General features: G+C 26.6%; 1 protein-coding gene across 1 annotated transcript in view; it reads right to left on the bottom strand.

Annotated features, from left to right (window-relative positions):
• Nucleotides 1-5,673: 5,673 nt before the first annotated feature.
• Nucleotides 5,674-16,727, bottom strand: part of LOC145831246 (usherin-like) — a 115,050-nt gene continuing 103,996 nt past the window's right edge. Inside the window, exons 74-94 of the mRNA XM_082938406.1 lie at nucleotides 16,200-16,370; nucleotides 15,781-15,929; nucleotides 15,285-15,438; nucleotides 14,759-14,892; nucleotides 14,357-14,591; nucleotides 13,931-14,051; nucleotides 13,397-13,547; nucleotides 13,035-13,173; nucleotides 12,628-12,728; nucleotides 12,163-12,418; nucleotides 11,652-11,843; nucleotides 11,209-11,347; nucleotides 10,720-10,976; nucleotides 10,097-10,329; nucleotides 9,656-9,837; nucleotides 9,220-9,396; nucleotides 8,907-8,981; nucleotides 8,427-8,594; nucleotides 7,990-8,147; nucleotides 7,629-7,751; nucleotides 5,674-6,098 (exon numbers count right to left, since the gene is read on the bottom strand). Coding sequence (XP_082794532.1) covers nucleotides 6,084-6,098; nucleotides 7,629-7,751; nucleotides 7,990-8,147; nucleotides 8,427-8,594; nucleotides 8,907-8,981; nucleotides 9,220-9,396; nucleotides 9,656-9,837; nucleotides 10,097-10,329; nucleotides 10,720-10,976; nucleotides 11,209-11,347; nucleotides 11,652-11,843; nucleotides 12,163-12,418; nucleotides 12,628-12,728; nucleotides 13,035-13,173; nucleotides 13,397-13,547; nucleotides 13,931-14,051; nucleotides 14,357-14,591; nucleotides 14,759-14,892; nucleotides 15,285-15,438; nucleotides 15,781-15,929; nucleotides 16,200-16,370 — 3,330 coding nt within the window. The 3' untranslated portion in view covers nucleotides 5,674-6,083. The remainder of the gene's footprint in view (nucleotides 6,099-7,628; nucleotides 7,752-7,989; nucleotides 8,148-8,426; nucleotides 8,595-8,906; nucleotides 8,982-9,219; nucleotides 9,397-9,655; nucleotides 9,838-10,096; nucleotides 10,330-10,719; nucleotides 10,977-11,208; nucleotides 11,348-11,651; nucleotides 11,844-12,162; nucleotides 12,419-12,627; nucleotides 12,729-13,034; nucleotides 13,174-13,396; nucleotides 13,548-13,930; nucleotides 14,052-14,356; nucleotides 14,592-14,758; nucleotides 14,893-15,284; nucleotides 15,439-15,780; nucleotides 15,930-16,199; nucleotides 16,371-16,727) is intronic.

Below are 16,727 nucleotides of genomic sequence, written 5' to 3' on the forward strand. Positions count from 1 at the left end.
ATTAAAAATAACAAAAACTATCGTATTAAAAAACTAGAAGTTTGCAAGCATCTGCTATATTATTAAATATTCAAGTTTTTTTATTTTTGTGTATAAATAATGCAGCAATTCCTTAAAACGAGCAAACATAAAAACTAAAACATGAAAAATAAATAAGAGTGGGTATCGAAAAAGGTGACATTAAACGCCTTAACTATGTACTTAATTTTATTTGAGAATCTAACAAAAATACTGTGTTATAAAATCTAAGTTTAAGTTGTTAAGGCTTTTACCAGTGTGAAAACAACTTTTTTATTCACTCTAGCGTGAAATCATTATTTTGTTTTACATTAACTTTTGACAAACAATAAAGTAAAATTCAAAACATTTTAAAGGGTCTACCGAATCCAAAACGCCGAGTCCGAATTTTATTTTGAAATTAAGATTCGGCCGTATCCGATTTTTAAATTCGGTTGATCACTAATTTTAACTATTAATTTTATGCAAAAACTGACTTAAAAGTTCTTTAATTGACGGAAAACTTAGAGTTTTCCGTGAATTAAACTCCTTGTGAGCTTAACTCACAAATAATTAACATTGTATTAGTACAAATGAGTCACAAAAAGTGATGACCAGTTTTGATTCAAAGTGAGTCATATTTAAGTTATTTAAGGATCTTTAATTTTGATAGCATCATACAAAAAGACCATATTTACTATGAACTAAGAAAGCAAAGACTATTAACATACTTTTTATCAATTTATTTTAATTATAATCTTTTTTTTTTCAATTAGTTATAAAAAGTATATACAAACTAATACTCTGTAAAAAAAAATAGATAATATTGAGTATTATTTGCTTTTAAAAATTTAAGAGCTTTTAAAATATTTTTTTTATCTTTATCTGATTATATCCTCTTAAACGTAATTGTGTTTTTAGGTTTAAACACCATTCACTAAAAGTTTTTTAAAGTAAACGCTTTCTAATGTTTTTGTTGTTTGCATGGTTATTTTAAGCAATGTGTTTACTCTTTTTCATTCTTAGATTTTTATAAACTAGGCCTAAATAGTATTAAGCTCAATATTAGTTAGGTTAATATTGTCTTATTTATTCATTTTTTATAGTTATATAAGTATAACCATAACTAGTATTTTATATGAATTTAAGTAGAAATATTTATTAAAATATGTTATTTATAAACTGCTGCTTTTTTTTTTTTGCTTTCACAAGGTTGCCAAAAAACCTGGAATCCTGGAAAAACCTGGAATTTTGAATAACTTTTATATGTTAAGTATTAAAATTTGATTTGACACAAAAAATCTATCATATACATAAAAAAAATTTTTATTGATATAAAAAGTTTAAAGTAGCTTAAAAGTATCTATTTCATGTTTTTAAACTATTTAAAAACAACAGTTTTTTTTTACTTAATTCAAATTAAAAATAGACCCATATATGTATACTTTTAAAAAAATAGAGGATGTTGTTAAAACCTTGTGAAAATTTGCCAAAAATATTTGGCTTCCCTCTTATCAGTTTAAGTATTTTCTAAACACCTACAGTTTTAATATTTTTTAAAGTTATGTAGTTTTAGAATATTGATCAAATATATTTTAAGCATACCTGTTATTTTCAATCGTTTATATGGTGACATACGTTTTTGTGCCGAAAATTGTATTAAAGGTTTAGTCATTATAGTTTGTTTTAAACTTAAAACATTATGTTTTGAAATGTAAAAATTTATAAAATTTTAGTTAAAACAAACATGATTTTAATAATTTTTATGCAACACATTAGAGACTTTTCTTTACATTGAAAAAAAAACTGTTTCTAACTTTTAATAATTTTTCAAAACAGTTTGTCTAATTCACTTAAAAAAAACGTTTGAAAACCTAAAAAATAAAAGTCATAATTACATTTCTAAGTATTAAGAATAATATTTTTTTTGTATTTGACTAGCTTTAACTACAAATTAAATTAAACAGCATTAAATTTCATTAAAATAAGTCATTAATACAGTGTTATAACAATACTATCTTTTATACAATTTAAATTTAAACAACTTTGTTAAAATAATCTAGAATATTTCAAACTATTTCTTTTTGTAAAAAATTGATTAAGTTGTCAAAGTCTATTTAGAGTTAAGCACAATTTTTTATTTATGTAAACAATACATTTTTTTACAGAATTAGACATTGAATATGAGTAATTCATTAACTTCATCTCAAAGTCCTATAAAGTATAAACTTCCAACACTGGTTTGTATATTTGTTATTGAATTTTTTGTGATTGTCTAACTTAAATCCAGTTTTTATTCTTGTTTTGTACTTTTGTAGTTTTCATATAAACTAAGTATATTATAATACAATTACAAATACAAGTGCTTTCTTGAAATTATTATTTTAATTAAGCAAGTCAAATTGAGTTAAACTGTTCAAATATTTGTTTACAAGTTTCAAACAACTTTTTTAAAATAAGATTAAAATAAAAACAAAGATATTTGTCGATAAGCTTTATTGACCAAAAAATGTATAATGTTTTGAAATATTATGATGTTTTTTTAAAGTTTATTTGAAAACCAATTTTATTTTACTAAATAACTTCTTTTCGGTACTAACTTAATGAAAATCTGAGACATAAATTCATTTTGCAATTTGTTTTTTTGTCAACTTAAAATTTTTCAATCTACGCTTGTCAAAAGTTTATGTAGATAACTGAATATGCTTGTGTAAAACATTTACGTAATAAAATTGATAAATTATAAGATTATGCGTCATAGTAGGTGAATAAAATTAGATGTACAATGAATGCTATTATAGAGTAGTTTTAAAATTATTAATATAAAAATTTAAAACACCGGACTAAACTATCAGATACTAAATAAATAATAAATTTAGGACAACTTCTAACAAACAGTATCTATTAAGATTTTACTTGGATACCAGCTTTAAAAAGGTTTTATACAATGTAAAAATAAAAAGAAACCTTATTTAATAAAGTTTGAAGTATTAAGCTAAAATACTAGAAATTGAAAGCATTATTATCAATTTTAATAAGAGGTGACAAACTTATTTAAACTTTCTTTATAATAAAGTTAAACAAAATAAAACGAAACTTAGAAACAAAAAAATGTTTATATTACTGTAATTTTGTTACTAAGTTACGTTTTTATTTTGTTTAATTATATTTTAAGGACAGTTTAAAGAAGTTTGTTTCCTCTTATCAAAACTTCTATTAATGCTTTCTATTTCTAGTACGATTTCGCTTTATACTTCAAACTTCGATAAATAAGATATTTAATTAAATTTTTACACCGTATAAAACCTTTTAAAAGCTGGTATCAACGTAAAACTTTAATAGATATTTCACTTTTTATAGAAATTGTTTTAACTTTTTAATTTGTTTAGTAATTATATTCGCCTATTTTACTACAATTCTACATTAATTGATTACTTGTTTTACAATTTAAAAACGTAATATAAAATTTAATTCACAGTCTAAACAAGCAGAAATAAAAGATTTGTTTGAATATTCGTATCAAATATGGCAATATATGATACAAGATATTGATGGAGTAAATGAACTTGAAAGGTTCAATAATAAGTTACAGGAATATTCAGAAGAAATCTTGAAAAAACTTCTAGTAGTCATAAAACAAATTAATAAATCAGTTCAAAACACTGAAAACTCTGAAAAGTTGTTAAAAAAAATCTTCTAAAGCTCACAAACTTAATAAAAAGCAGAAATAATAAACTAAAAAGTAATAGAATACAAATTTTAACTAAACTTAAAATTGTTAGATTACAGAAAAAGTTTACAAAGACTCAAAATGCAATTTTTGAAATGCACAACAAAAAAAGTTATCTTGACACAACCATGAATTTTTGTAAGTCTCTCCTAAGAGAGCTTAGACAAGAAGTTGAAATGGTTTAATTACAAGTAGAAGAAAAGAAAAAACAACTTTACAAAGATTTAACACCTGATACAATTAATAAATTCCACATATTTGAAGCAGATAAATCACTAGTTGCTGATCAATGTACTGTATGCATGGAAGACATTGAAGCTGGTTGAAAAATGATGCGACTCGATTGCCAAGGTCAACATGTATTTTGTCAAGTGTGCATTGAAGGATGGTTTGCTGATCACAACACATGTCCAAATTTTAGACATACTTTTCAGAATATATAGTAAAATATATATTTAAACTACTTTAATGATAAAATATTTTAATTAATGAATGCTTTTAGATATATGGATTTTTAAAACAGTTACATAAACTTATATGTTTTAATATATTGAAATAGCAAAGATTATCTATAAATATTGTGTACAGAGTCAATTTGATACTTTTGTTTTATTGTTCAGTAAAAAGTTTTTATTTCATATTAGTTTTTAAACTTAAATTTAGTTTTTTAATATTTTCCTTTTCGTATAGTATGTTTTTTTAATGCGCACTAACAACAATTTAAAGTAAGTTACCTCTTAAATATTATAAATATTCTAAGCTTTAAATTTATATTCTTTTCATAAATTGTAGTTGATCTTGTCTTTGAATTAAATAATAAACATTGTTATATTTTGTACTGTCTATTGTTGTACTCAACAGTTGAAGACCGTGTACTTTCATTTTAAAGGGACTTACTAGTAGCATACAAAGTATATTTTGAGTTTTTTTATTAAAAAGTAATTGTTTGTCACAAAATATTAATCTAAGTTAACTAAATAAGTATAAAACATTTGCCCTAAGCTAATGAAAAATAGTAAATATTGAATGAATAAACTTCAAGTTTTATGGTGAATTTTAAGTCCCTTCTTAACTAAGTACATCAGTAGCTTTCTAACTTTAATAAAAAAGTTGAGTTTACACACTTAATAGGTATTTCTTATGTTAATATTGCAAATTATTTCAAAAGTTTAAAATTTAAAAACAGATAATTTAGTTATTAGGAAAAACTGTAATTTAATAGTTATGATTTGATAGTTTAGGGTTATTCTAGTAAAAATAATTTTCATCAAACTATTGAATTCTTTTAAACTTAATCATTTTGGAATAGCAAAGTAGCTACGCTGACATATAGCACTGTTTTGTAAATTTTCATGGAACAAAATTTAAACATACTGTTTGCAAATTGAGCTATGCTACATGTCGATGAAGTTGTCGGAAATTAAAGACAATCTCAAATAAATGCACACATTCTTACAAGCATAAAACTTAGCTAGTTGGATATATCTTACAAAACGTTATTACAACGCATTCCAGAGTCATAGCAACATACTTGATTGAAAAAAACAAATAATATCAATTAATGGCTGAAGTAAAAATTTGATACTTAATGAACTTCGAGAAATGTTTGTTTTTCTTTTAATTACAAAATATTAACTTACTTTACTTACATAACACAAATCAATTTACTCAAGTCGTATTGAGTAAAAAATTATTCTGTTGAATGAAAAATACTTTAAAAAATAAAAATGAAATAATTGTTGATAAATATTTTGAAGACATATAACTACTAAAGTAAAAGTTTGTCTTAATATTTAGTATATTAGAAATATATTATTATTAATATTTAACATATTATACTTTATATAATATTTTGTAATACATTAAAAATGCTGTACATACAATGTTTAAATTATTGTTTATTATTGTTTAAAGTTTTATAAACAAATATACTCAATTAAGGTTAACCAACTAAAGTTACTAAAAATAAATTTACAATGCTAAACAAAAAAAAAGTTATTACTTGTAGTTTTTTAGTTTATTACGTTGAAACGTTCTATTTTAATGTTTGCTTAATAATATGTGTTATAAGTTTTTTAATTCAAAAGTCTTATAAAAAGTTCGCTTCTCTAAATAAACAATTGTTTTAATTTTAAATAAGAGCTACTTTAAAAACTGTAAAAACAGTTTAGTCGAAAACAAAAAAAAAATAAAAACTAAAAATGCTTCTTATGTCAATAAATAATCAGTAAAGTCACAAAAAAATAAACGAAATATGAAAAATGTGTTAAAACTGTTGGCAAAACAATTTAATCCATTCAACAAAATGCATACTTCATTCTTTGTTGACAATCTCTAAACTGCTAGGTTCTGGTTTTCACATTTTTCTTTTCTGTTTATCATTAAAAAAATTTGAAAATACAGTAAACTTGCTTCAGTTAGTTTATCACGTGTTTTGTAAAATAAAGAAGACCATTTTAATTTTAATTGTAATATATTGATATAGAAATAGCTTTGTTTAGTATTTTGCATGTAGTTGTTGCAATTTCATAATATCAACTTTAATTTTTCACTAAAATACAATTGACAAGCAGTATTAAGAACCTTGGACTTTTACAAGCTATACACAATATATTTTATTTAACGACAAAGAAAGTTCTGAAAAAGTTTGGTTCTAGGACCTGATGTACGAAAAATCCCTTTGGTTATCGAGACGTACACCATTTGGATACCTTTTAACGTCTTTTCACTTGCTTTATTAGAGCTTATTTATGTACAGAATTTAAAATGAAATATATCTATAAGTAAAGATTGTCTAAAAAATAGATTAAAACTGACTAAAATACATTATCAAAATAGGGTTTTTGTTGTATAGTTTCACATATTACTTACATGCAAAAGTATATAGTGTAGCTTGGTTAAGCAAACCTCATCTGAAAAACTAACAGCTAAGATGTTTAGTTTAAATTTATTACTATTTTGAAAATTAAGTTAAAGTTATTTAGCTATCTAACAAATCAAAATATTAGCAAATTTGATAAGAAGTTGCTTACATACTTTTATTAAGTATATTATAAACAATTAAAAAGCATTTAGGTAGTCCTTGCTGTTACTTAAACATTATTATTACTTATACTTTCTTACGAATTTATTACATACATGTAATAGCTTTTGATATTACAAATATTCATAGATACCAGCCTCAGCATTTATGTTTATAAAAATATGTTTTAAGGAAACATCTTTATAAATACTTTAGACCACCATCTGATGAGTTTTACAACAATTACAGACTAAACCATCAATATTTTCATTTTACTTAAAAAAAAAAAAAAAAGTTGTTAATTCAGTTCACATGCTTTTAAACGTTTTTTGTACAAAACATTCACATGCAATTATAGACCTCATATTCTAGTTCTTGGACCCCTTATTAGATAGCTGGAACTCGGAGCTAAATTACTTGAACTTGGTTCACTAACCAAAGAGTTTGAAATATTTCTGCTAGCTAATGAATTAGCAATTCGTCTGCTAACTAATGAAATACCGCTTCCATCTCTCATTGAAGATATTTCGCTAAATGACTGTATGTTTGTATTAACGAACATTAATATAAATATAACCACATTTCAAAGACTGTAGATTAGCTGGTGTTACCGAAACATAAAAACATTATGGTGTAAAATAATAACAAGCAACTTTGTTAAATTGACAAAGAATGTTATAATGTCAACAAAAGTTTTTGTAAAGAGATGTAATTTTTAGATGTTTCAACTTGTTAGAATGTTTTTTTCAACATATAATAACGCTTAAAAATAACTCTTTAAAGTAAACAATTTCCAACTTAAATAAAACATAGGCACTTCATTAACTTTATTTTTAAAAAGCTGTTAAAGTCTATAATAGTTTCAATATTTTTACAAACCTGATTAGACAAATTTGAAGGAATGTAAGAACTGTTATCAATTCCTCTGTTCCATTTATCAATATTTCTTTCTGTCATTTGACTCAATCGAGGTTCTTCAACAACTCTATCACCTCCACGACGCTAATTTGATTATTTTAGCATTTATTTATTACTCGTATTTTACTGAGCTATTGTGTTTTAATAAAACATTTTATATGTTTTGTTTATAAAATGATAACTTTTTTAAATATGCATTGTATTGTTTTTTGAGAAAATGTTTTCTTTAATTTTATCAAATATATATAATCATTTTTATCTTGTTACAAGAAAATATTTTCTTTGTAATAAGTTTAAGTTTTTATGTGATAATCAATATTACCTGCATATTTCTGATGTCATCGAAATCGTCAGATAACGTCACTCCTCTGTGACGTAATTTGTTATTACCCATGTTAAGAGGCGACCTCTGGTGGCTAAAACTTCCGGAACTTTTTGAACTTGCTGAAGAAGATGTGTTTACCTCGTCGTAATTGTAACCTGTGAAAAATGTGGTTTGCTTCAGATTTTTTTAAAAACATATCTTAGTTTTTATCTTGTACATAGACACAAAGCAGTTTAATACAAGTAAAAAATAAGTAACGTAGAAAGAAATTCATTTTAAGGTTGAAAATATTTTCTGAAAGACGGATTAAGTATTTACTAATTTCAAAAAAGAATTGTATGGGAATGAAAAAATAATTATAAGCACAGTATAAAGGTAAAAGAGTCAAAATATTCAGTATAAGTTAATAAATTCAAGCATAAACAAATCCTCACTTCTTCTGAAAACTATTGAAATGAGCATTAGAGATACGGCGACACTGGAAACCCCCACAATCGAAACAAACCATAACCTTTCGTAAACTGGAGGATTTTCTGTGGCGTCATTATTACTTGATTGTGTGGTTGTTTCCTTTGTATCTTCTATCAGTATTATTTGAGATGCTGAAATTTTATTTTAGATAAAGTTATTTGAGCTTGTTTTATTATTACTTCAATCTAAAGAGCAAGTTTATATAAAAGAAAAACAGTTTATATCTATGAATGTAATAATTAAAAACCTCTCTATACATTTATACAATTATGTGGTGTTGCCTGTTTTTATCAATACAAACTAGTTTTTTAGCTTTTAAATATTACAAGGTTTAATCAAATACAGTTATTTATTTCTTAAATTCAAATTTATAATGCTTTTGAATAAAAACTTAATTTATTAACTTGTTTACAGTCTTTTTATGTACAACAAACAAAACCTACATAGAGGATCATATTGCACTTGAGGTGTTTCAGACCGTCCTGTGTCAGTGAACAAGACTACTTGTAGTATGTGCTCTGTTTAAAATGTTTATACTACAATAAGTCTAAGGTATTCCTAAATGGAAATTTTACAAACACAGTATTAAAAAAGAGGTTCAACTTACAGGAACAAACAAGCTTAGTATGTATTAAAGTTTAAGTAAAGATCTTTCTTTAACAAAACCTAAATAAAAAAAATCTTTTTAATCTTTAAACATATTTAACAGTAAATAGAACTTTAAATAAACAAAATAGTATAATAAACTTGACTAACTAATGCTAGAAGTTCTTCTTATAGAGTATGAAGTGTCGAAACCGGTGTATATGACGTCATAGTTATCAATCAGCTGGTAAGTAACTACGTCACTGTTGACTTCAAACGACTTGCTCCAATCCACGTTTATTCTTGAAATGTTTCCAATTATTCTTAATGGTTCGATAAACAATGGCTCTGTTTGTAAATATGTTGCTATCATTCAGAAATTGATTTATATTTTGTTTTGACTCAGTTGTACAAATATGAATTAGTACTTATATTTTGCTTTCATTAAGTATGAAGTGTTTATTTTTCAATAAAGCGAATTTTATTCATTTATAAAACTAATAAATAGTTATAATTATACAGTACATCAGAAGTTTTTCTGAAGCTAATATATTTTCTACTTACATACTATCAAACTTTTTTAACAACAATTAATACTTCAACTGACCTTCCTTATGAGTTTTGTATTGAGACCATTCAGAAGTACGGCTTCCAACAGAATTGAATGAAGTAACTCTGAACTCGTACAATGTGTTTGGTTGCAAATTGTGTACAGTGGTGTTCAAACGTACTCCTGAATACTCAACTGTTATTTCGTCACAATCACCTTTGCAAACCTCTAATTCGTATCTAAAATTAATAAAACATAAAAGTAATATTATATATTAGATTAGACCTAAGTAAAAAAGTCTTAAAACAAATGTTGGTATTTTAATAATCATACCAGTCAAAAGTTATGATAACTAACCACAATACATTTGATAATAAACTATATTGTGAGTTAATAGTAGTTTTTAAGAAAAATATCACTATTAGTACTAAACCTTAAACTGCCGTTTAACCAATAATACATAACATAAAAAGTATTTAAATATATAAAACAAAAAACCTTCTAATATCTCCATTCATTTCTTCGGGCTCTTTCCACTTCAAATAAATATTTCTGCTCGAAACTTGACCGCTAGTCGGGGGTGTTTGGTTGCCAGGGGCGGCAGCTTGCGTGGTAACGGTGGAAGTTGGTGACGCGGCGCATGACAACGTGCACATTTCAACTATGACGTCATAAGTTGTCAGCGGTTTCAATTTATTGATCTCAACCGGACTGATCTTGCTTTCTATTTGCTAAAATGTTTGTATCAAAAATCAGATTCATTTATCTAGTCATTATTTTGTTAAACAATTAATAATTCTCTTTTAAGATATTTTTTATTAATTTCAAGAAGTAAGCTTTGAAGTTTGAATTTGTTGAGATTTAACCGTTGACTAATTCATACGTGTAGTTTTAGTGGTAACATTAAATATATAGAGTTTAAACATTGCCGTTCTTATATTAATATGTTTGCTATACATATTACATGTTTAATGGCAATGTATCTCGGTTAAACTGTAAATTATAATTAAATAATGTTAAATATTAAAACCCAGTGCTGTTTAGAATAACTGCTTAATATCAATATACAAAAATTAAATTTAAATATATAATCAAAAAATATAACAACAAAAGTTTCAAACCTGTTCCCACTTATCTTCTCCCTGCTTTCTCACCTTCACCACGTACTTTCTCAACACCCCGTTGCTTTTCAGGGGTTTTCCCACCTCCACCCTCACTCCACTGCCGGTTACCATGGAGAATGTGGGGGGAGGCACCCCATCTGGTGCGGACTCCCCTGATCTTGTAGGATCGGAAGAGGGACTTTTTGTTGAGAGGTCAACCTGGTTTGTTGCCATGATTTGGTACACGTAAGATGTGTAAGCTTCTAAGTCCTTGTCTGTTTGTTTATTACTAATTTTCTAACATTTAATATTTATATTCTAACTAAATATATTTTTATAACATAATTCATAAAAGTTTGACTAGTTATTTAGTAATAAGCTTTATAAGTAAACAAAAAAATTATTATATAGAAAAACAATTAAGTTTTTTTTACCAAGTGTGAGAAGACATATAAGAAAATTTAAAAATTATCTAGTATTTAGTAAAACTTTAGTCATATTAATAACCTATATAAGAAAAAGTTGTGAGATTGGCAATTTGTTTATATTCGCTATCTTCATCTATTGACTTCTTTCTGAAAACTACATAATTTTTTATTTCGCCATTTGGATCACTCGGGTCTTTCCATGAAATAAGTAGCTCTTGCTGTAAAAAATATTAAAAACATCTGAACTTGATTTAGATAACTGCAAGTTATTTTTTAATTCAACAATTGAAAAACAAACTTTAGATTGATTTTTTTATGTATTTAAGTAGAGATTGTTCAAGCTAAACTAATGAAATTTTTATTAAGTATATTTTATTAAGTACTTTAGATAATATTCAGTTATCAATTAGAAAATATGACTAAGTTCATACTGAAAACAACATAAAAACAATATAACTACTAAATTTATTATAAAATAGATAATATTTAAGTTTATTCAGGTATATTTAAAAACACTCTTACTTTATCAGGGCTTCTAAGTACCACTTTAGGGGCTTTCATGCCTGAAGGAGGACCCGCCATGGTTTTTGCATTAACACTCTCACTAGAGCAACATCCGACAGAAGAGCAAGTTTTTATGTGAAAGGAGTATGAAGTGTAAGACTGAAGTCCTAAAACTTCGAAGGAAAATGTTGAACTTCCAAACTCTAGTTCCTATGAATTTTATTTTTATTTTCATCACAGTACAATTTGTTCGAAATTAAAAATGTTAAATATAATATTTTAGATAAATACCATTCGCGTTTTTATAAAAAACTTTATCAAAAATTGTGTATAACTATCTTAATAGTTTTGGAAAATTAATTTTTATTTGTCTTTGTTCAGATCATGAAGTGTTGTGTCATCATATTTATCTAATTTGTATAAAAGACGTATTTAGAAAATTATTTTTTTAAGGATGTTTGTTTAAACAGTAAATGATAGAAAAAAATAAATATGTAAAATTATATCATACTAAAAACTTCCAACAAACTTGTTTATCTTCTTCACTTTTACCCTCGACCACCACTGTGTAGTTCTGAATGACACCATTTTCGTTCAAGGGTTTTTCCCACTCCACCATAACGGACGACGTCGAAGTTGGAGTCAACACAGGGGGCTGCATTCCCGATGGGGCAGCCTGTGGGGTGGTTTCCGTGGCAACGGGGCTGGTGACGTCACCCTCGCTGTTGTGTGACGTCACAGTGTACGAATATTCCGACCCCGGCTTCAAATCGAAATCGTGATATCTGTGGTATAAATTTGATAAATGTATGCATGCTGTTGCTTTGGTAGAAAGATTTTTTTCCAGATCATTTGAGACTTAAAAATATGTGTATTTTAACAGTTGAGTATTTTTGACTTAAGTAAAACATAAACTAATCTAAAACTTTTTTAAGGTTGTAGCTTTGTCATATATTTGAAATTTTATACAAGTATAACGATAACTCAAACAGACCTTGTTTCAGTTCCATTATTGACAAAAACTACTTCATCATTTCTCCTAACTTCATATCGGTTAATTTCACCGTTAGCTTCAGTTGGTGGGTCCCATAAGACCTAAAGATTAAATTAATTATTGGACTAAGTTTCAAATGATTCTCCAAGCTGTTTGTCGTAAAAAAAAAGCTTAAAAATTTAAACATAAATTTTAAATGATGTAAGTTTTTAAACTCAAATTTTAAATAATGTAATTTTATGCATAATATAGATAATTATTAACATAATCTATAATAATTGATAGGATGATGTTTGGCCTCTATCGTAATACATACTGTGAAAAATCATTAAAAGCAATTTATTATATTAAATAAACATTACTAATAAAAAAACATGTCTACTGAATAAATTCAAATTCAATCAAACCTCAATAGAAGTAGAAGTAGTAACGTGAAGTTTCGGCGAGTTCTGTCCACTAGGAGTTGACTGGAGAGTTCTCACAGTTACTGATTCGCTTTGCCTACACCCGCTTATTGTACATGCTTCTACTACCACTTCATATTCTCTGTAGTGGGTTATGATAAATTTTACATAGTTGTTTAAAGATTACTGCATAAGCCTCAATTACAGCTTTGTATTTTATGTTATAAACTTGGTATTATAAGTTTTAATAAGTTTTTCGTATTCTATGTTATTATTAATTTTCTTGAGTCTTTTATTTAAAAAAAATTCTATGAAAAAATAATAGTTCAACACTTTTGCAACAAAACTTTTAAATGTTCACTTACTTGTAAGGAAGAAGGCCATCAACTTCAGCTCTTTTATCCAAACCATAGTAAACCTCTTGTTCATCAACAAACAATCTGTAATTTGTCACTTCACCGTGGGACATCTTTGGTTGCCTCCAAACTGCACTTATTTTAGTTGAGTTCATTGCAGCTAGAAATTATTTTAATTGATTTTGTTATCATCCATCAACAGTTATGTTAGTTAAATTATTTGTTGCTGTTAAAATAACAAAGTAGTAGAAAAAAGTTCATCGGTAAAAAAAATTTCTACTAATCAGTAATGTTTTGATGATTTTGTTGTTGAAGTTAAATAGCCTAGAACTAATCAGCCTGTAACAGTTTTATAAAAGTAAGAACGAAAAAATGATAGATTGAACACTTTTTTATATAAGTTGTATGAGTTAAGAACTAACATAGATATGTTTTAAGTGATATGTTTAGAAGTTATTATGTACAAACTTGGTTGTTAATTTGAATGAATAATTTTTAACTGTGTAATTTAAACTTAGCATAAACAGCTTAGAATAAACTAACAGACAAATGGAGGTTCGACATGCAAAGGAGCTTCTTCATAAGTTCTTATGATTGCTGCTTCACTTGTGTTACAACCACCATAAGTACATACAGTCAATTTGTATGAGTAATATGTGAATGGCTGTGATATTATAAAATAGTTATTGTATTTTAAGTTATCAAGTTTTTCTGTTTTGTTTTGTAAAACTATACATTTTTTTCAAGCTTTGCTCTTGATACGATTATGACGTATGAAGCAAGAAATTCATATAATAATCGGTAAAAAATATCAAGTATTTTTATAAATAAAAAGCAGATCAACATTTCTTAAAGTTTTCATCGATAGTCTACAAAATTTTTACAACACACAAAATTAAAATACGTTCAAATTTTAATTCCATTAAAAATTATTTGATCTACAAAAGTATTAAAAACAACATAACAAACCATCAGCCCCTCATCAACGAATGAAAACTGATCGTTGGGAAAAGTTTGAACTTCTGAATCATTCCTGTGGATCTTGAATATCTTTACCACTCCGTTCAAATCGCTCTCATCCACACTCCAACTCACTTCAACCTTAGAAGGGTCTTTGTCTTCCACGTGACTCAGTTCGGGGGGATTCACCTTCGAAGGGGCAGCCTGTTCAGTTTCTACTGGCAACCATTCGCTGGATACTGATCTGTTGGTAAAGTTCTTTTGAAAAAATCCTTTTTGAAGTCATATTTATAGTTTTTGCAATAACTGAAACCTCTACGATAAGTAAAACAGTTGTTAGAATAGAAAATTAATATCTTATTATTATTGTTTATAATAAAGTAGTTTTGCAAAATAAAAGAGCATACTGACCCTTTCGCAGTTGTAGTAACGATTTTGTACTTATACTGAGTGTAAGGGTCTACATTTGTGTCGTTGAAAGATAAATCGTCAGTATCCATAGGATCCATAGTTTCGTGAACAACTCTTTCTTCATCATCATCTTCCTAAAGGTCAAACAGAATTACAAAACTTAAAAGCACATGTTTAATGAGTATAAAAACAATAAGAAATTATATTTTAAATGTAGAATTTCAACATGTTATATATCTTATATAAGATAATGCTCAATGTAACAATTCGTATTGTTTCAATTGTAATTTCCCTGAAGAGAATTTAACGAAATATATTGGAAAGAAAAAATTTGAGTGTTCTTTTATTCATTGAATATTCGTATTGAGTAAATACTTGTTATAAGCATAAAATTTTAGTATCTTTTAACATCTTGAAGCTATATGCAATTTCGAAAGTATTTTGATTATTTTAGTCAACTGGCAGTAAATTATTTAAAAACTTATTTTATTTTTCTTCAAAAAATTCATAATACTTATCGACAAACCATTCTAACGACTTGGAAGCTTATAATCTTTCCATTGGCTTGTTTAGGAGGATTCCAACCAATGAGAACGAAGGAGGAGTTTATCTCGTTTGTGATTGGAAGAGGCTGGCTTTCGGGTGCGGTTTCAGATGTTCTCACCGTTTGTGGTGAAGATCTGAGAAAATGTACAAAACCTTTAATTGTTGGTTGTAAATAACTTATGTACTGTGTAGTTAGTTTTATTGTTTTCAATGAACAGGTATTTTAATAAGTTTGAGCTGAAAACAGTGTATCTACAAAAAGTTAGACAACCAGTTTTACATAAATACTATCACTTTTTATTTAATTAAATAATACACCATATAAGGTTCATAATACTTAAACAGATAACTTTAAGTTTTATTTTTGTAACCAAAAGTTTTGAATTTCTTATACCAAGTATAGCCTATCTCAACTTATTCGATGCAAACTGTTATTGTTAAGGTTAACTTGTTCCTACCAGTGACTACCAACAAACCTGGAGCACATGTTAGGAGCAGTGCAGGCTTCCAACACAATTTTATATTCAGTATCCGGCTGTAAACGTCTGAATAAAAATTGTTTCTGCAATCCGCTGTATATTGCCGTATCTTCGAAACCCACCTCGTACAATTTGTAGTTTGTTATCTGTAACGAAATTGTGTTCATAAAATGAAGAAGCTTACAAACTGCGCTTGAGATACAATTATAATGTTTAAATCTATTTTTATAGACAACAAAACATAATTTTTTAAATTATTTTTATTAAAGCTTGAAAGTATCGATAAAATAGTAGAATAGCTATAAATAAAAAAAAATCTAATTGTTTTCTTTAATGTAAAACTTCATGTTTGAGTTAATAAAAAATGTACAAAACATTTTAATACAAATTATTTGTACTAATCAACATATACTCACCTCCCCATTAGGAACGTTAGGTTGCTCCCACTTGAGCAACACACTTCTTCCGTCGTCATTAGCAACGTTGGTGATGTTGCCCACTTGTGATGGGGGCGCAGCATTCGTTGTCAACCCAACAAATGGGGAAAAGCCTTCCAGACCCCGTTTGTTCGATGCTACTACTCGAACCTTTATAAATATACCATTAAATTTTTATTCAGTTCTAAGTTTTAGAGCTTCTAAAAACTTTATAATTAAACTCATTACTTTTTAAAGTTTCGTTTAAAGCTTGGATCAGTGGTCGGCACGGTGTACACTGGTGCACACTAGTGTACATGAAATTTCTTTTAGGGTGCACGAGACTTTTGGGTGCATAAAATTTATTTTGGGGTGAATGTTTTTTTTTTTCAATCAGAAACTAAATTAAAGTTTTTTTAAAAACCTTTCTACATTTAAGACATATTCAACCTTGACATCTAATCAACCATATTGTTGTTAATTAAACGACCATTTTTGTACTCTCCTAGTACTATTCTGTTACATTAT

Source organism: Thalia democratica, chromosome 3, assembly GCF_965202585.1.
Source record: "Thalia democratica chromosome 3, ktThaDemo2.hap1.1, whole genome shotgun sequence".
In the NCBI taxonomy this organism is placed as follows: domain Eukaryota; kingdom Metazoa; phylum Chordata; class Thaliacea; order Salpida; family Salpidae; genus Thalia; species Thalia democratica.